Raw genomic sequence first — 21264 nt, 5'->3', positions numbered from 1 at the left:
CGATATTGTTAAAAGCAGGTCTCCTGATGACGTTAGCAGCCCCACCACCCGTCATGGGAGAGTGTCGGCTGGGTCCCGGTCGTGCATCATCTCCGTCTTCCATCAAAACAGAGATCGCCGCGTTTATCGGGGTTAAACGAGCTCTGTTTAAAATCTCTTCTCCGCGCGCATTGCGCGGGGAGGGACTTCTTAAAGGTGAAAAAGCGCGAGCGTCGTTAGGCGTTTGATTTAATTCATCCACCGCGGATTGGACGTGAGGATTAACTTCACACGCGAGGAGGTTTACGGCGTTATTTAACGGAGTCAGACGTACCTGGTTCAACGCCGCGGGACCGGACTCGTCTGGAGGTGAGGTGTGCGGGGGGTCAGGGGGCTCTTCAGTATCAGACTGGACCGTCGAATTTATAGCGTTAATCGCAGAAATGATGTAGGGGTTAATTTCTTCCGATTCTCGTTCAGCCGCTAAATTGTTAAGAGCCTCATTTAACGGTGTTAAACGAACACGGCTTAAAAGTCTCTCTCCGGACTCGATGTTATTTTGAGGCGGCGAATTTAACGCCTCGGGTAATGGACCATCTGCTCCAGGAGCGCTCCCCGCTGAGTCGATTATTGAAGCGTTTAAATCCAATACACGTCCGAAGTTATTTTCCCGATGTGAATTCTCTCCTTCCATCTTTTAAAATCTGTAGCAGGAAGAATCTACCTCAAGAAATTCAGTTAATATACCTCTTCAAAATGAATTCTCCCGTTCCACCGGAATAAGAGAAAAAATAAAAAAATAAAAACAGACTACACATTTTCAAGAAAGTTGCGTGATGAGGTTAATCCCAGCTCAGAATATCTTCGAGCCTTGCGTCTCTGTGGAAAATAGACGGTCTCCCTCCACCGCGTGCTGAAAAAAGAGAAAATCGTTAGTTATTAAATATTTAAAATAAATAAATACATAACTCCGACTCCTTACCGTGTACATCCGCGGATCGTTTTACGGGTCTCTCCCACTGACCCGCTTCTCCATGGGCTGTGACAGAAAAAATCGGGTTATTCCAGAGTTTTAATCGTGATTTAATCTCGATCGCTGTACTTACATCTGCGTGGTGAAGTCGGGGCTTCCAGCCTTCGAACTTCTTCAGGGGGCTCTGACTTGATTTCTAGAATTAACATAAATAAATGAATACAAAGCATCACCCTCGCAAGCGGATATTCTGTACTATTTCAAATATATTACCGAGGACGGGTCCGAACGCGCTCTGGACCGTCTGCGTGGTTTTGTCTAAAAAAAAATAAAAAAAAACAGTTTCAGACGGCGTGCATCATTTAAAAACACTCATTTCTATCAAAACAGATTACTTAAATCACTTACCCTGAAAGCTGATGCGGTTTTCGCACTCTGCTCGAAGACAAGAAAACTTAATTAAACAACATGGTTTTCCAGGATTTTTTCCGCAAATTTATTCTATTTTATACCCATAGCTGGGGGTCCAGGCATCTTCACTCTTCACCGGTCGTAGTGGAAATGCTCGCTGACTCGTTCCCAGGGACGTAAGTGATAAGGAGCATTGTTTATTGTTCGGGCTCGGGGCAGCATCTCCGCTCAGCGGGTGTCCCGCGCCCCATGATCGATCGGCTAATATCTTAAAAGAAAACATCATCTGGCGTGAGTGATAAGGAGCATTGTTTATTGTTCTTCGGGTTCATCACCTCGGGGCAGCATCTCCGCTCAGCGGGTGTCCCGCCACACACACACACACACACACACACACACACACACACACACACACACACACACACACACACACACACACACACACACACACACACACACACACAGGGTCATGTTTCCGCGAGCGGCTCTATGCGTGGGTATTTGACCGTCTTGCTGCAAAGACTTACAGCCGAGAGAGACGGGTATTTGTTCCCCTTCTTTAATTTACGAATTAAAAAACAGAAAAGGAAACGTAATAATTTAAGAATTAAAGATATTAAAGGGTCATTAAATAATAGACAGTGATTTATGTTTAATTATTTCAGAATTAGTTAATTCTTTAATACATTAAAAAGATCTAGGTATTTTTAATCGTTCTTTAATTCATGAAATAAAATGACATTAAAATATTAGACCCTGGGTGGGAGGGGAGGTATGGCTTGGAGGCGGTGCTTGGCCGGGGTTAGGGGAGGAGCTTGGGGGTGGGGCTAGGGGAGGAGCCAGGGGCGGAACTAGGGGAGGAGCTGGGGGCGGGGCTTAGGGGCGGGGCATACTGACGTCATCGACTCTGATTGGATGTGACGTCATAAGGGGCGGGGGCTCGGAGGCGGGATCAGGGGCGGGGCTTAGGGGCGGGGCATAATGACGTCATCGATTATGATTGGCTGTGACGTCATAAGGGGCGGGGCTTGGAGGCGGGACTAGGGGAGGGGCTTAGGGGCGGGACATAGTGACGTCATCGATTCTGATTGGCTATGACGTCATAGAGGGGGCGGGGCTTAGTGACGTGGCCGATTTTGATTGGCAGCTGTCACTTTTTTGACGAAAGGTGGGTCAGTTTTCTCTCTCTCCCCCCCCGTCGCTTCGCTCCCTTGACATTACCACTACGCTAAAATTTTATCCTAGCTAGAACCCTGGCCTGAGGGATCGAATTTCACGGGCATTCAATGTTGGTTTTTGGCCTTGCTGCTTACGTGTAGAAAGCTGTCCAGATTCCCTGAATCTTCTGATTATATTATGGACTGTAGATGATGGAATCCCTAAATTCCTTGCAACTGAACATTGAAAAACATTGTTCTTAAGCTGTTGGACTATATTTTCACACAGTTGTTCACAAAATGGTGATCCTCACCCCATCTTTGCTTGTGAACGGCTGAGCCTTTTGGGAATGTTCCTTTTATACCCAATCTTGACACTCACAATTAGTGTCCTAATTTCCCAAACGCTTATTGAGTGTTGTTAGAAGGAAAGGTGATGTAATACAGTGGTAAATATACCACTGTCAACTTTTTTGAAACATGTTGCAGGCATCCATTTCAAAATGAGCAAATATTTACACAAAAACAATAAAGTTTATCAGTTTGAACATTAAATATCTTGTCTTTGTGGTGTATTCAATTGAATATAGGTTGAAGAGGATTTGCAAATCATTGTGTTCTATTTTTATTTACTTTTCACACAACATCCCAACTTCTTTGGAATTGGGGTTGTACCTTGAAGCGATATAAACTGTCAGATATTGAGGAATGTTTGATTGTTCCATAATCCATCCATGATCAAAATGTAACTGGCGTGAGCACTGCAAAACTTTAAAAATATGACGGGAGAGGAATGAGTGAAACCGGAAGAGTAACTAATCACAGCCCTTCTGGTCTCTGTTGTTTTGACCAGGTTATGGAGAAGGTTTGCAACCACACATAGGGCTCTGATCTAAAGCACCTTGTCTTTGATTCCCCACACCCAGGGATATGTGTGAAACTTAACACAATATTACAGTGCAAGCACCAAGCAGCATTTTGTTAATAACCGCTGGCCTTGACTAAAGGCCTGTCTTGTTTAGGTGCCGGTCTGAGCACGGTTTCAACAAAATAAATGCCCGGGCTTTTAATCAAGTAAATATTGTAACCACTTTTCTTGAATCGGCTAGTTAGTATCAGTGCTGAACCTCAGGCATCTGCAGGAGGCGTGATTGGTGAGCTACAGCATATTCTCACCGCCTTTACGGCTCAAATGGATCAAATAGCCGAGCAAAACATCCTCCTGAACCGCAGGGTGGAGGCTCTCTCCGCGCAAGTGGCAGCGAGCGCTCAGGGCGCTGCTGCAGCTCCTCCTCCTGTCGATCCTGTGCTAGATATTAATGTTCCAGTGGTGGTCCAACAACCCCTCCCACCATCCCCTGAAGCATACATAAGCCCTCCTGAGCCGTACGGAGGTTGTGTGGAGACGTGCGTGGACTTTCTTATGCAGTGTTCGCTCGTCTTCGCACAACGTCCCGTCATGTACGCGTCAGACGCAAGCAAAATAGCTTATGTGATCACTCTGCTTCGGGGAGAGGCACGCGCTTGGGCTACAGCGCTTTGGGAGCAAAATTCACGGCTCCTTCACACGTACACTGGGTTTGTGAGGGAGTTCAGAACTGTGTTTGATCACCCTAACAGGGGAGAGACCGCTTCAACTGTGCTGCTGTCAATGAGACAGGGACGCCGGAGCGCAGCCGCTTATGCAGTTGACTTCCGCATTGCGGCTGCGAGTTCCGGCTGAAATAACGCTGCGCTCCGCGCCGCCTTTGTAAACGGACTGTCGTCAGGCCTAAAGGAGCACCTAGTGGCCAAGGATGAACCGCGGGAATTAGATGGGCTTATTGATCTCGTTATACGGTTAGACAATCGGTTGAAGGAACGCCGTCGGGAACGAGACGAAGGACGTGGCCGGGCGCGCGTCATCCCTCTTCCTTCTGGGTCCGAGAAGGGTCTGCCCTTCCCACGCTCCCTGGCCTCTACGTCCCGGGGGGGGGGGACAGCTCCCCCTGCTGACGAAGCTATGGACACGAGCAGGGCCACATTTAAACCACCTAATAGACAGAGGAGGTTTCCACGCGGGGCGTGTTTTGTTTGTGGCTCAATTGAGCGATTGCCCCGAACGGTTAAACACCAACGCCCGCCCCTAGAGACTGGGCTTAGGGTGGGCCAAAAACTTCACGTGGGACACACACATATTGCCGCACGACTCCCAGTTACAATCTTTAGTGGGGATTTAACCCTTCAGGCCCCAGCACTGGTAGACACAGGGTCAGAAGGGAATCTGTTGGACAGCAGATGGGCCAGGGAGGTAGAGCTCCCTCTGGTGGCGCTACCTACACCATTGCAGGTGCGAGCACTAGATGGCACCCTACTCCCTTTACTCACACACAAGACACCACCAGTAACTCTGGTAGTGTCAGGGAATCATAGGGAGGAGATTGAGTTTTTTGTGACTCCTACCTCCCGTGTGATTCTGGGGTTCCCCTGGATGTTGAAACACAATCCCCGGATTGATTGGCCGTCCGGGGTGGTGGTACAGTGGAGCGAAACCTGCCATCGGAGGTGTTTGGGATCCTCGGTTCCTCCCGGTTCCCAGGCGAAGGAGCAGGTCCAAGTACCCCCCAATCTGTCGGCGGTGCCGGTTGAGTACCACGATCTTGCTGATGTTTTTAGCAAGGATCGGGCACTCACTCTTCCCCCGCACCGTCCATATGATTGTGCCATCGATTTGTTGCCAGGCGTGGAGTTCCCGTCCAGCAGGCTGTACAACCTCTCCCGACCTGAGCGCGAATCGATGGAGACCTACATCCGGGACTCCTTAGCTGCCGGGCTGATCCGTAACTCCACCTCTCCGATGGGAGCGGGTTTCTTTTTCGTGCGAAAAAAAGATGGCGGTCTTCGTCCATGCATTGATTATCGGGGGCTGAACGAGATCACGGTTCGCAACCGATACCCGTTGCCTTTGTTGGATTCAGTGTTCACCCCCCTGCATGGAGCCAAAATCTTCACAAAGTTGGATCTTAGGAGCGCATACCACCTAGTTCGGATCCGGAAGGGAGACAAATGGAAGACGGCATTTAACACCCCGTTAGGTCATTTTGAGTACCTGGTCATGCCGTTCGGCCTTACTAACGCCCCCGCGACGTTCCAAGCTTTGGTTAATGACGTCTTGCGGGACTTCCTGCACCGATTCGTCTTCGTATATCTGGATGATATACTCATCTTTTCTCCGGACCCTGAGACCCATGTGCGGCATGTACGTCAGGTCCTGCAGCGGTTGTTGGAGAACCGGTTGTTTGTGAAGGGCGAGAAGTGTGAGTTTCACCGCACTTCTTTGTCCTTCCTGGGGTTTATCATCTCCTCCAACTCCGTCGCCCCGGATCCGGCCAAGGTCGCAGCGGTGAGAGACTGGCCCCAACCGACAAGCCGTAGGAAGCTGCAACAGTTCCTCGGCTTCGCAAATTTCTACAGGAGGTTCATTAAGGGGTATAGTCAGGTTGTTAGCCCCCTGACGGCCCTGACCTCACCAAAAGTTCCCTTCACCTGGTCGGATCGGTGCGAAGCCGCGTTTAGGGAGGTGAAACGCCGGTTCTCGACTGCACCGGTCTTGGTGCAGCCCGATCCTGGTCGCCAGTTCGTGGTTGAAGTGGACTTCCTCTGACTCGGGGATAGGAGCCGTGCTATCCCAGAGCGGAGAAACCGATAAGGTTCTTCACCCGTGTGCCTATTTTTCCCGCAGGTTGACCCCAGCAGAGCGGAACTATGACGTGGGCAATCGAGAGCTCCTTGCGGTGAAAGAAGCCCTTGAGGAGTGGAGACACCTGCTGGAGGGAGCGTCAGTGCCTTTCACGGTTTTCACTGACCACCGGAACCTGGAGTATATCAGGACCGCCAAGCGACTGAACCCCAGGCAAGCCCACTGGTCACTGTTTTTCGGCCGTTTTGACTTCCGGATCACCTACCGCCTCGGGACCAAAAACCAAAGATCGGATGCCCTGTCCCGGGTGCATGAACAGGAAGTCAAGACCGAGCTGTCGGATCCACCGGAACCCATTCTCCCGGAGTCCACTATCGTGGCTGCTCTGACCTGGGACGTGGAGAAGACCGTCCGGGAGGCCCTGGCACGGAGCCCGGATCAGGACCGGCGAACAGATTATACGTCCCACCAGAGGCCAGGGCTGCCGTCCTGGACTTCTGTCACGGGTCCAAACTCTCCTGCCACCCAGGGGTGCGTAGGACCGTGGCAGTGGTCCGGCAGCGCTTCTGGTGAGTGTCCCTGGAGACTGATGTCCGGGCTTACATCCAGGCCTGCACCACCTGCGCTAGGGGCAAGGCTGACCACCAGAAGGCACAGGGACTTCTACAGCCACTTCCTGTGCCTCACCGCCCCTGGTCCCACATCGGTCTGGATTTTGTCACGGGCCTCCCGCCGTCCCAGGGGCACACCACCATCCTCACGATAGTGGACCGTTTTTCCAAGGCGGCCCACTTCGTGGCCCTCCCGAAGCTCCCGTCGGCCCAGGAGACGGCGGATCTCCTCGTCCACCATGTTGTCCGGCTGCATGGGATACCAACAGACAGTTCTCCTCGCAGGTGTGGAGAAGTTTCTGCCGGGAGCTGGGGGCCACTGTAAGCCTCTCGTCTGGGTATCACCCGCAGACTAACGGACAGGTCGAACGGGCCAACCAGGAGTTGGAGCAGGCCCTCAGGTGCACGACCTCTGCACACCCGACGGCTTGGAGTGAACATCTGGCCTGGATCGAGTACGCTCATAACAGCCAGGTGTCCTCTGCCACTGGCCTCTCCCCATTCGAGGTGTGTCTGGGGTACCAGCCCCCTTTGTTTCCTGTGGTGGAGGGAGAGGTCGGTGTGCCCTCGGTCCAGGCCCACCTGCGGAGATGCCGCCGGGTGTGGCGCACCGCCCGTTCGGCCTTGTTGAGGGCCCGGATGAGGGCTAAAGCCCATGCAGACCGTCGACGGTCCCCGGCCCCTACTTACCAGCCCGGGCAGGAGGTGTGGCTTTCCACCAAGGACATTCCTCTCCAGGTCAAGTCCCCCAAATTGAAGGACCGCTTCATTGGACCCTTCCCCATCCTCAAGGTCCTCAGTCCTACCGCAGTGAGGCTCCAACTCCCGGCCTCACTGCGGATCCATCCGGTCTTTCATGTCTCCAGGGAAAAACCGCATCACACCTCACCCCTCTGTGCACCCGGTCCGGCGCCGCCTCCTGCCCGTATTATCGACGGGGAGCCGGCTTGGACAGTTTGCCGGCTTTTGGACGTCCGTCGAATGGGCCGGGGTTTCCAGTATTTGGTGGACTGGGAGGGGTATGGACCCGAAGAACGCTCCTGGGTGAAGAGGCGCTTCATCCTGGACCCGGCCCTCCTGGCCGATTTCTATCGTCGCCACCCGGACAAGCCTGGTCGGGCGCCAGGAGGCACCCGTTGAGGGGGGGGGGGTCCTGTTGTGTGGGCTGCCAGAAGAGGAGGTACTGCTGGCCCACCACCAGAAGGCGCCCTGCCTGAAGTGCGGGCTTCAGGCACGAGAGGGCGCTGCCGCCTCAGGAACAAGCCGTGGTGACAGCTGTCACCCATCATCCGTGACAGCTGTCACTAATCAACACATCTGGTATAAAAGCAGGAAGACACCTCCACCAAACTGCCAAGATATCATCTTCATCTGGAGGTAATATCCTCAGCCTTTTGTAATGAGTGTTTGCAGGAGAACCGGTCGTTTTTGAGGAGGCTGTGCAAGACGGCGCTCCTTTTCAGCTGAGACCGCTGCAACGCGCTGAGTGAGAGGTGGAGGTGGCATTCCCACCGGTGTTACTGGGTGTTCACACACCCACCCTTTGACTGTCTTTTGCTTTCTGCCAGCAGTACCAGATCCGACACGCCGGGAAGGTGGCCACCTGGGGACTCCGGGACTTGGCGGCTCCAGTATTCCTCGGGTTCAGGTGGCGGTGGAAATCGTGTGGTTCCGGTTCGTTTCCAGACGGGCGTCTCCTATCGTCGAGCCTGCCCACACACCTTTTATTAATTGACTGTTGCACATTCTGATTCTGCTGTGTTTGGTTGTGACATTCACACCAGTAAAGTGTTATAATTTGACTCCTTCCATTGTCCGTTCATTTACGCCCCCTGTTGTGGGTCCGTGTCACTACACTTTCCCAACATTGTTTGTATTACAACATTTGAAAAGAGGTGTCATTTGATTTAAACAGCGTTTCACTGTGAATTTTTTAATTCCGACTGGACTCTATCATTCTAACTTGACTCGGCAGGGAGCCGTGCAGCATTTGGAGCTGTGTGAACAGAACAGAGGACGATTCTCGTTTCTTTCTCGCAACAACGCAGGAGTCCCAGTTAGTGACTTTAATCCTCACAAAAGTGACTCACGATTGACATATTCAGGGATGAAAGTGGTGAAAAACAAAAAAGCTGAAACCCAAAATTAACCCCACCGCCACCCGCACAAAAATTTTGGAATTCTGGAAGCTCTGAAATGCAATTTGGGACTATTCCAGACAATAAATTGCAGTGAGTGCAACCATCCATTTTGGTGAGGAAAAACCCAACTTTCCTTATTCAAATTCACTCTAGTAGTATTCTGCCCTTACGAGGATGCAGCAGTTTTCTAGCTTGGCAGATAGCTCTGGAGGAAATCACTACATTAACAAACTGAAAATATGGTTTGACCGAAACAAACTGTCATTAAACTTTAATAAAACAGGGATGAAGTGGAGGTGTAAGAGTCACTAGGTGTTCACAGGAAACAGACACAAATGTGCTGAGATGCGAACACTTTAATGTTGACTTTAACACTGAAAATGCCATAGACATGCTAATGCGTTAGCATCGGTCCCATTTTTAAGTTATAAAATACATCTATCAACTGTTTCAGAAGACCATAACAGGTCGGTTCCTCACAGACATATGCTCTTTAGGGTTTTAGCGGGGAAAGTTAAGATAAAGCAAAATAAAACAAAGAACCAATGAAGCAACGGGTCAGATTACTGCTTCATTGCTTCAAGCTTCAAAGAAGAGCCGTGCTGCAGAAACAGTTGATTACGGTCTATAATCAACGGTTTCTGCAGGGGTTCTGTAATCAATGTAGAGAAATTATCACCCCCCCAAAACAATGGCCACTCTGAAGGATCAATAAGGGAATCGTTAAGCAAAAAAGCTATTGATGTTGGTGGATTGAATCATTTCTGAACGATACCTGAAAAGAACTGGTTCCCGATACCCATCCCTAGTCTGGCATAAGATGGAAGACGATTCTCATTCCCAGTTAGTGACTTTAATCAGCAGAGAGGTGATATCCTGATATATTTAAATGGCTTTGACGGAATTAATTGTGGACCTGCTGCTTCTCATTAGATAGCCAGCTGTTACCGATTCAGCAAATCGGAATTTGTTTTATGAGTCTGAGTACCTTAACCATTAAATGCGAGTGGATTTATTAAAAACAGGCTAAACAGGCTATAGTGTTACTTTGTGCTCAGCAGAAAAAAAACAAAACAAACAAAAAAAAAACTGTCAATTGTGTTAGGCCCTATTGTTATTATTATTATTTAATTGGCTGTATAGCCAATGACATAGCTCCGATGTCACTGGAACTGCTACAAAACAGAGACTGTCCTGTTCACCAACTAGAAAATGGAGACCAGGTTGCTATGCAGGTCACACGACCAACGCCCAGATGTCCGACTTCACATATGGGGCAAAATAGATGGAAGGTGGGGTGAGGGGAGTTCAGCTTCTAATTTTTACATATGATCTGCCTCACAATTTGAGTAATTCAGTGAAACAATCTGCCTAAATGTGGTTACTTATACTCACATGTGTGTGCCTAAGTCTGGAGTTCTGTTGATTTCTTGGCATACAGATACCACCTGTATAGAAGGAAAATTGTTAAAATGGCAGATGGTTACTTTAAAAAGTATCTTCAGCAGTGAGACAGTATTTGTAGGATGGCAATAGATGTTCCATAATAAAAATGCACTATTTTGATGTCTACCTAGCTAACTATGTCTGCCTAGTTTTTAGTCACTCTGGTGTTAAGCTATGGAATGATTTATCTACTTCTTTCAAGCTGTTAAGGACTAAAGATGCTTTCAAGAAAGCCATTAAAAGAACTCCATGTTTCAACTCGTACAGTCACTTGCCCAGGTCCAGATCATTGCCGGTTCTGGATCACTGCTGTAGTATTTACGCCGCCGTTTCTCGTAATTAGCGCAAATAAGCTAATACTTTGTACCATTAGAAAGACATGTTTTGTCTACAAACAACCACAAGCTCGACCTGTTCCAGCCATCCTTGTGATCAGCAGAGGAATCAAAACATGCGGTGTCTGCGGTATGCGCGATTTTTCTCACTCACTCATTCCTGCAAATTTGAAAGTAACGATCTCTAAGACGTACAAAGGTGAGTTGGCCATTCAGTGTTTTTGGTTCTAGAGTGGGAAAATACTTACTTACTTGGGTAGAAAATGTCAGTGTGTTATGTCTTCCTGTTTAATTGCTGCGCACATTTATCTCCGACGCGAAAATTTGCCGGTTGTGAATCACTGAAGCAGCAGCCTCATGTCAGTACTTGTGAGCCATGTGTACTTTGGGGGGTCATCTCAACATCACGAATGGGCATGAATTTGGGGACTTTCACTTTTTAATTCAGGAGAAATCTCACCTCCACACTTCATTTTTTGCTGGTAAAAATGTATAACAGCGCCTTTTGAAACTAAGTAAATTCTCATTTAATAAGTAATAATTTATATCATTTTGTGTTCAAAACACATTCTCGGGCACAGTGTGTATCATTCTGCATTAGAAGGGCTCCAGCCAGATGCCAGGAATGAACCCAAAGCGACACACAGTGTGTCGTGACCCAGAACAGGGCAAAGTGATCCATTTCTGGCAAATATTTGCACCACACATAATGTGGCTTCACACTTTAAGTAGAAGGGCTACCCCATCCTGACTTCTTCAGCTAGATAACATCCAAATACACAATACAACAATATCCAATAAAGGACATTCAGTTGCATTATGGCTCCGTATAGCGGGACTTTAAATAATTTTACAGTCTCTTTTGCGTAGTTTTGTTTACGATAAAGGTCTTTTAAATCAAGCCCATCATTTGCATGCGTTTTTGCTTTTTCCCACCTGAGGACCACAATGGAAATAGGTTTTACAACTTCTTGCGTTATCCTCGGCAATTTTTCTTTCAAATGTAATCAACTACAACGTGCGCGTTTGCGGACGTTAGCTACCGAGTAGCTAGTTAACTTAGCGCCTGTCGATTTCCCAGTAAATGAAACTCAATGATGAAAAAGCAGTTGTTAATATCTGACAAACGCTTTAGACTTACCTTTAATTTCCTTCTTCCTTGGCATGGTATGGTATTATTTATATGTACTTTCTGTATAATAGTTTAATACACTTTGAAGGTAAAGTTCTCCTGCTTTCAGTTTTCCGTGCACTATCTCGAAATTAATCCCGCCTTCTCCAAACGCGTCTTTTGGTTTAAATGTACAGGCTGTGATTGGGTGTATGGACTGTCAATTGTGGTGAGAGAGACGGGATTTCACAATTTGCTCTGCTTGGCACGGGACCGCGCTGCGCGCACGACCTAGAGGTGGGCGATGCCGGGAATTTTGGTATTGATCTGATACCAAGTAAATACAGGCCCAGTATCACCGATGTCGATACTGATACCAATACTTTTTCATATTTAAGCTTCATAGATCCAAAGGATCCAAAAGACCTAGGATAGAATTTCGCCAAACATTGTACATGACAACAAAATACTTTATTATCACAATCAACATTTTTGTTTAAAAAATATCACTCAACACAACTTAAAACAAAATCTCCTGAGGTAGAGGGCTGACAAACCGCAATACAAGGGTGCGCTGCTCTGTGTTGTGTGACAGCGCAGCTTTGCTCTTACAGACAGAGTGTAGACTTTGATGAATCTGCGTGCGCAGCAGTCAGTGCGTGCAGGAGAGGAAAAAAAAGATTATCGAGCTTTTTACGAGGCTTGTTCAATATCAATACCACCATTGGTATCGATATTATCGATATTAGGATCGATCCGCCCACCTCTACAATAGATGTGGCAAACGGGCATGTATAGTCCATGGACACGCACCGCAAGTAAAGTTATCATGTTCAAATATCATGTCCCAAGCGTTTACTACACATATTTCCAACGTTTGTATCTTCGGGATTTACGGACCACTTTTATAAGTGATAATACAGAGAAAAACTACAGTTGCCACGGAGGCACGTCACTTCCGGCGAAGTGGCCAATCCGAAGGCGAGAATTCGTACTTCCGCGACTGGCCGCCAGATGAACACAAGCTCGGGTTGCCTTATCCATTGAAATCAGACAGTTTTATTTTGTCTGTAACTTGCTTCTAACAGCCAGCTGATAGCTATCATTGCCTGGAACAGTGAGATTTATACACCAAGCTGAGCTGAAATGAACCACTGTACATTAAATTGACTTTATTGAGGAGTATGACCCTTTTGAAAAGTGGCCAAATTACATGTATTTGTATTGAGGTCGGCGATGTTTTAATCGGCCAAAGATGGCCACCAGAGGGCGCTCGGTGTAAAGCAAAGTCCGCGGCAGTGTGTGTGTGTGTGTGCGTTAGTTTAATTAATATCTTATTTAATTACATAGTGCTTAATTTTAAAGACAGTATTGTTGCATATTATTTAGGCCTTTTAACATATTATTAGCATTATTTAAAAAAAACTTAAAACAGCGTGGGCAACAACAGTTAAGTGTTGAGTTATTTTGTTGTCATTAATTAATACAGCTGTGATGTTATATTATTGTGTAAAATAGCATTTGGCGTAATTTTAAATAATATCCTAATATAAGGTTTCAAATTCATTTTAAAACATTGCTATGATTATTTTATATAACTTGTCCATAGTCCTCCTTTACTGTAATATATGACTATTTTTTCTTGTGACATTTCTCTTTTCTTATCATCCAAAATTCAGCTGTTTTCTGTTGAGTAGAATTATTGTACTTTTTCAGCATTTTATATTGATTTTATATTCATTTTTAATGTTTTTAACTCATTATTTACTTTTAATTTTATTCAACCTTTTTTTTTCTTGTTTCCTTGATGAAATTATGTAAGATATTTAAGTGATATATTGTATATTTGTATCAGATTAGATTAGATTGTAAGATTAGATTTGATAGAACTTCATTGATCCCTTGGGAAGACTTCCTCGGGGAAATTGTGGTTCCAGCAGCATTGTATAGCAGCACACAAGGTAAGAAGCACACAGAGTATCAAAAGTGAAAGTAAAAAAGAAAAACAGTTTGTAACAATATACACACCAGACATGCTGATCAGTACTGGTTTACTGGCAACTACTGTTCCTCTCATTCCCTTTAAAAGCTTGCAGGTGATGCAAGCCCCAAGTCTATTCATACTCATTGCTTGTCCTATTAAAAGTATTTTATTTTAGCCTTGATGAATTTTCTGCACAGGCAGGCCTGTGTCATTTCTGTTCAGTTTCTGTTCATCACAAAATGTCGTTATTTCTGTGAAGAAAATTGCTAGTCACCAGTGTGCTTGCTTGTAGGACAGACCTTGCTTGTGTGTAGCAGCTTGAGGCAACTTAAGTTGTGATTTAGTGCTGTGTATTGAATTCAGTGAGCAGGAATCAAAAGTAATACTTAAGAGTAAAATTCACAGAGTGGCAGCAGAGTTGGGATACAGGACATTAGTGCAGAGGATAACTAAAAAAAAAACAAATCCATCAAATGGTGAGGCAAGTACTAACTGTGGCAAAAATACACCTTAGACATTACCCTTTGGAAAAGGCAGGGTGTCCATTTGAATGTTGAATAGGCAGCCAGGTGGAGGTCAATTGAAGAATTACACAGGGATCAAAATTAAAACATGCTCCATTCATATTGAAAACTATACCACTGTTGTGAAAGTGTAGTGACACGGACCCACAACAGGGGGCGCAAAGGAACGGACAATAGAAGAAGTCAAATCTGAACACTTTACTGTTGTGAATGCCACAACTACACACAGCAGATTTCAGAACGAATACAAAGTCAATCAATCAAGGTGTCGTGTGGGCAGGCTCGACGATAGGAGACGTCCGTCTGGAGAAGAACCGGAACCACACGATTTCCTCCGCCACCGAACCAGGAGAATACAGGAGCCGCCAAGTCCCGAGTTCCCCCAGGTGGCCACCGTCTCCGCGTGTCGGATCTGGTACTGCTGGCGAAGAGCAAAAACAGTCAGCAAGTCAGGTGGGAAAACACCTCCACCTTAACACCAGAAAGCTGGCACGTGCAGTAGTAAGTGTACTTATCAAAGGTTTGGAGTGAAGACGTCAGTCCAAACCCAGCCTCCAGCTACAAGCACTCACAAAACCTACTGCAAAAATAACACAAGCAAATACTGTCTGTGGTAGACAACACAATGGCTGAGAACAAATTACCTCCTTGATAGGACGATATCTCGGCGACGTGGTGGAGGTGTCGTCCTGCTTTTATCAGGGGTTAGGCGTAGATGTTTGGTGACAGCTGTCATAGCCGATGAGTAACAGCTGTCACCTCGGCCGCTCTTGTGGGGCGGCAGCGCCCTCTCGTGCCTGAAGCCCGCACTTCAGGCAGGGCGCCCTCTGGTGGTGGGCCAGCAGTACCTCCTCTTCTGGCGGCCCACACAACACCACAGCATTTGTCTGATTGCAGAGATTCCAAAAGTTTGGGCTATCTGTGACATTGTTGTGGAGTTATGGGGTAAAAACAGCAAGAATGGTGACAAAGATCAATTTCATTTTGTACAGGGGTCAAACGTTAAAGTTGTTGTAATTTTGGAAAAAAAAATAATGCAGAGTTTTGGTTGAGTTAATAGGGTTTTAAAAATGAACAGTTTGCATCATGTGTCATGCTTAGTTATCATGTTACGGGGAACATGGACATTGACATTATTTAACATTTACTTTGCAGAATAAGTATTCAACACAGTCAAAACTGTTCCATTTATTAATCCTATTAGTTCAACCAATAATTTGCACCACTTTTTACCAAAATTGGAGCAACTTTAACTTCTGACCCTTGTACAAAGTGAAATTGACCCTTTTAACCAGTTTTGCAATTTTTTTTTACCCCATAACTCCATATAATTCACTCATAGATCGGCCAAACTATACCTTTTTGAAATCTTTATGATCAGACAAATAATATTGAATACCTTTCAATATGATTGGAGCATTTTAATCTGACCCCCGTGTAATTCTGCAATTAACCCCTACCTGGCTGCCTATTGAAAATTCAAGTGGAGCATTTGTGCCACATATGGTGCTTGCATCACCATTTGAAGAATTCCTCTGTAAATATTAATTTATCTCCTGCACTACATGCAGGATGACACATTTATGCATTACCACCAGTGGGAACGGTGTGGAACAAGAAAAAGGAGATAATTTTTAACAAGGTTGAGGGTGGGACATACAAGGATAAATTAAACCTTGCACTGGATAAATAAACATCCTCCAGGGTTATGTGAGTGCTGCCATCATTATGAATTACAGCATGTCTTTTTCCACAAGTGGGGGTAAGTTGGAGCATGAGCTCGATAGATAGAGGGACGGCAACTGATGTTTTGCTGACACTGTACCAGAGTGTCCTGATGAAGAAAGAACTGAGCCATAACAAGCAAGACTCTTGATTTACCAGTTGTTTTATGTGCCTATCCCCACTTATGGTCATGAATTTGTATAATGATGAAAAGAACAAGGTCACGGATACAAGCACCGGAAGTGAGACTCCTCCTTCGGGTATCTGACCGTATACACTTTGGAACCGTGTAAGAAGCTGAAATATCCAGGGTGGATTCAGATTTTAGCCGCTGTTTCTTCACATCAAAAAGAGCCAACTAAGGCGGTTGAGGCAACTGGTGACCCGGACCCGGATAAGCAGAAGAAAATGAATAAATGAATATCTCGTACACAGCCAAAAGTATTCTGAAGAACATGAAGGGGAAATTGGGAAAATTTGGGGGTGAGTTCAAATCTCACCCCCAAATTTTCCAAAGTGTTTCAGTTTGAAAGTTACTGGGATCTTCCAGGAAGCAATTAAAACATTGCCATTTGTCTTTCAGCTGCCCCCGGTTGCCGCAGCGGATCCAGTACAGATCTGCATTTAGATTTGGCACAAATTTTACATCAGGACCTACTGTACTTCACTTCTGAGATCTGACGGGATCAGGTGAACACAGAGTGAACGGCTGCAGAGAAGGAAACCTTGGTTCTCACACGAAAACAATAGGTGGCAGTAATGCCTCCAAACGCTGTCATAGAACTAAGCAAGGAAGAAGGTTTGTTTCACCCTGCTCAGAGTGCGTCTCTGATTGGACCGACATCTCTGCTTTTTGGATTGGGATAGCTCGCCCACAGATTGAGCTCGCCGGACTACTTTCGGTACGTTGCGCAGCGTGCTGCTCTCGTTGGAGCAACAACGCACAGAATCTTCTTGTTCTGACTTTAACACTAAGTTAACATCCAAGTCTTTCACCGCCAACTGTAAATGGTAACCAAATCATTCCAATCGTATCTTTCTGAACTCTTCCGCACCAAACTCCATCGTGTCAATGTTTACAATGCTCATATAAGTTTCTTAAATATTTATTACGGCCACTCTTAAAACTTCAGTTATCTTCATTTTATTACTGGTAAATTTTAGAATTAATTTAGATGAGGTATACTATAACACAATTATCTGGGAACTATCTTTTGCGCAGGAATTCATCAAGCACGTCCACCGCGGGTACGTACTAATACAGAATACCAAGAAACTGGAAAGTTGTTCGGCCATAACGAGAGCGTCCACGTTTAGCTTGTCATAGCTAAGCTAGTGGCGCTCGTGAGAGTGCGGGTTTGCTAGTTTCCTAGATACGTTGGAGAGGCGCGCTCAGGCGCTAATGGTGACGGACACTAAAACAACAGCAGCAGCAGCATGGACTTTGTACAGGTAGCACATATTAAACTTTATATTCACACCAGGTTGTAAATCTTCGGCGTGTCTTCAAGTGATTCCCAAAGTGGGAAATATGTGTTATTTAATGCAGATGCTAAATTTTGCTAGCCGAGAACCAACGTTAGCTCTGTAAACTTGGTTTTCCAGCCTAAACACGATTCTTCATTTTTCAACGTAATGTTAACGTTACTCGGGAAAATTACGATAGGATATGCTGACAATGTGCACGACTTAAAAGCGTAGGGAAATCATCACATGATGTACTCTGTTAGCACGAGCTAAGTTAACTGCGTTAAACTCCGTTTAATATGAGAAAACTATCAGAACTCAAAACGTGTAAAATCTGTTATGGTTAAGTATTACTTTTGATTCCTGCTTAGTGAATTCAGTACACAGCACTAAATCACAACTTACGTTGCCTCAAGCTGCTACACACAAGCAAGGTCTAAATACAGTCAGTTGCCCAGTTCTGGATCACTTTTTTTGAAAGTCCCGCTATACGGAGCCATAATACAACTGAATATCCTTTATTGGGTATTGTGTATTTGGATATTATCTAGCTGAAGAAGTCAGGATGGGGTAGCCCTTCTACTTAAAGTGTGAAGCCACATTATGTGTGGTGCAAATATTTGCCGGAAATGGATCACTTTGCCCTGTTCTGGATCATGACACTCTGTGTCACTTTGGGGTCATTCCTGGCATCTGGCTGGAGCCCTTCTAATCTAGAATGATACACACTGTGCCCGAGAATGTTTTGAACACAAAATGATATAAATTCTACTTATTAAATGAGAATTGACTTAGTTTTGAAAGGCACTGTTATAGGTACAGTCGGACATCCGGGTCCCTGATGCGCACGCACATAGCAACGCACATAGTAACCAGCGAGCCGCTGAAAACAAACTTCTGTCGCGCTCATTTCCTAGTGGACGTCTGTCACAATCGCAGCGGTCTGCCGTGGCTTTTTCTGCTTAATATACACCAATTTTCACAGAGAATGCCACAATCGTGTGTTGCAGTTGGCTGTACCAACCACGATAAGTTAAAAGATCAAAAAGTGCGTTTTTTTCCGAGCTCCCAGAGCGCCACATTCTGTTTCTCTCCTCATTCTGCTTGGCTCGCAGGAACGCATTCTGTCTTCAGCTGTGAGTTCTCTGCTCTCAGGCGTTCCAACTCTTCCTTTTAAGACACCTGTTCCATGTGAACGTAATCATGTGACATTGGACAAGGCGAGTCCTCATGGTCACTCAGGTCAGCTGGAGGCAGGAACTCTCTGGATGAGGCTACTGCTGTAGCAGGTTCACCAAGAGAGGCAGCTGCAGGAGGTGAGCCGAAATGAAGCTTCGACTTTGCCCTCATTGGCCTGGGGCGTGGCTGGTCAGATGCTTCACATTTCTGCTTTGGCTGCGGCTGTAGCGTTCAGCGGCCTTTGAAGCACTATTTCTGCAGCACACAATCGATGCATTCTTTGTGAAAACAGGTGTATATTAAACAGAAAAACGTGGCAGAATGATGCAAGCGTGATGAACGTTAAGTAGGAAATGAACGTGACAGCAGTTTGTTTTCAGCGGCTCGCTGGTTACTATGCATGTTGCTATGTGTACGCACATCAGGGACCTGGATGTCCAACCGTACCTACGCCATTTGGCATGACCAAATCGGCAGGCCTTCGCAAATAAACAGCAGTAAAGATGACTATATCAGCAATGGTTGTGAGTGCGCATACAGTTTGCTTTCAGCGGCGACCCAAAATGGCAGCATAACAACGCAGAAGTGATGTAGGCCCAACCGTACCTATACGTTTTTACGAGCAAAAAATGAAGTGTTTACTCAAATTGGGTGGCATAACTTAATAAATGAAGATAAAATAAAATCTGTGGTAATAAACATTCTTGGATTTTGACATCTCCCCCTAAGACATGGTTCAAGTACTGAGTTACGTTTTACTGACATAGAAGGTAAAAAATAAACTTTCTTATAACACAATAAAAATACTGTTTCTAGCTGAAGAAAATACTTATCAATATCTAATTGAAAGAATTAATACAAAAGGGGAGGTGATGGTCTCGTGGTTAAGGTGTTGGGCTTGAGACCAGAAGATCCTCGGTTCAAATCCCCGCCTGACTGGAAAATCGCTAAGGGCCCTTGGGCAAGGTCTTTAATCCCCTATTGCTCCCGGTGTGTAGTGCGCTCCTTGTATGGCAGCACCCTGACATTTGGGTGAATGTGAGGCATAATTGTAAAGCGCTTTGAGCATCTTATGCAGATGGAAAAGCGCTATATAAATGCAGCTCATTTACCATTTATTTATCCAAAAAAAGTTAGGTGAACTTAACCGAAGCTATAGCTAACCTTGGCAGTAACTAAGTTTTACAGACCTATGAGACAGTGGTCTCACAATAGGTTGCTTAAACTAAATTCATCAAAACATATGAACTTATTTTCTTGAAATTCTACAATATTCTTAACATTTTAGTCCTGTCTCAGCTCAGACAGTGCCATATGGTAGAGGTGCAATGTATTTTAATTGCGAGAAGCCCTGCTTGCATCAGCTCTATTCTCAGCTAGGAGATCAACATTTGAAGACCTAATCCTGCTGAAAGTTCCCATTTCCATACCACTGCACAATGACAGTATCATTGGTTGACTTGAGCAGTGTGCTTTTTCTGTAGTGAGCAGGAACATCATTCCTGGTGATAGATATATCTGTTTCAGAAATATATCTAAACTCTCATGACATACACCATGTTTTGAAAAATACCTCTACAGCACCACGGTGAAGGCCTTTGTAAAAAAAATAAAAAATAATCGCAAAAAATACAAGAGATGCAGAAATCTAAATACAATCTCATTAATTGACATATATTTGGCAACAGAAAGATATGTTTTTCATTGAGCTAGGATGAAAATCTTTTGAGATTATTTTTTTACACAGAGCAGTATTTTTTTCATGCATTCAACTTCTGATATGGCTGGCTGTCTACTTTGTGATATAAGCACGCCAGGGTTCTAGCTAGCGCAAACTTGCGTTATGGCCCGTTAAGCTATAATTTTGGACCGTTACGATTTTCAATACAGCGTCTGTAATCAACCGTTTCTGCAGCGCGACTCCAGTTTGAATGGCTTGTGGCTCTTTGATTCGCTGCTCTTCAGAAGCGGTAAGTCCGCTTCTTAACTCCTCTGAAAGCCATTAAAATATCATGAGTCACTTTTGTGTGGATTAAAGTCACTAACTGGGACTCTTGTCTTGTTGCAGTCGAGAAACGAGAATCGTCCTCCGTTCCGTTGTCACAGCTTTAAACGCTGCGCGGCTCTCTGCCGAGACAGAGTCCGCTCGGAATTAACTTCAAAACGAATCGCTGCTTAAAATAAAATGACACCTCTTACAAACGTTGCAATACAGACAATAAACTACAATCGACTAAAACGTTTTTTTCCTCCCAAAATGAGACGTCTTGCATTCTTTATAAACCTGACCTGCAGTGCAGCTGTAAGAGCTGCAGCTCATAGGTATGGAAATACAGTCATGCCAATAATTCTGAAAGGAAATGCTTTTGACAAAAACCAACAGATTTTATTTCTGTTTATGTCCAGAGATCAAGGATCCACCATGTAGAGTTTATTATGTCCAGAGTTTAAGGATCCAGTGACCAATTTCATATTTATTTACAACCCCTGGCAAAAATTATGGAATCACCGGCCTCGGAGGATGTTCATGCAGTTGTTTAAT

At 45.5% G+C, this 21264-nt stretch overlaps 1 protein-coding gene across 1 annotated transcript in view; it reads left to right on the top strand.

Annotated features, from left to right (window-relative positions):
- Positions 1 to 17409: 17409 nt before the first annotated feature.
- LOC117506112 overlaps positions 17410 to 21264 on the top strand; it is a gene marked incomplete at its 3' end in the record, with an annotated part of 37435 nt that continues 33580 nt past the window's right edge. Inside the window, exon 1 of the mRNA XM_034165620.1 lies at positions 17410 to 17528. Coding sequence (XP_034021511.1) covers positions 17514 to 17528 — 15 coding nt within the window. The remainder of the gene's footprint in view (positions 17529 to 21264) is intronic.

Source organism: Thalassophryne amazonica, unplaced genomic scaffold (genome assembly GCF_902500255.1).
Source record: "Thalassophryne amazonica unplaced genomic scaffold, fThaAma1.1, whole genome shotgun sequence".
In the NCBI taxonomy this organism is placed as follows: Eukaryota; Metazoa; Chordata; class Actinopteri; order Batrachoidiformes; family Batrachoididae; genus Thalassophryne; species Thalassophryne amazonica.
The sequence above is the reverse complement of the archived record's forward strand: the minus strand, read 5'-3'. Positions and strand labels throughout refer to the sequence as shown.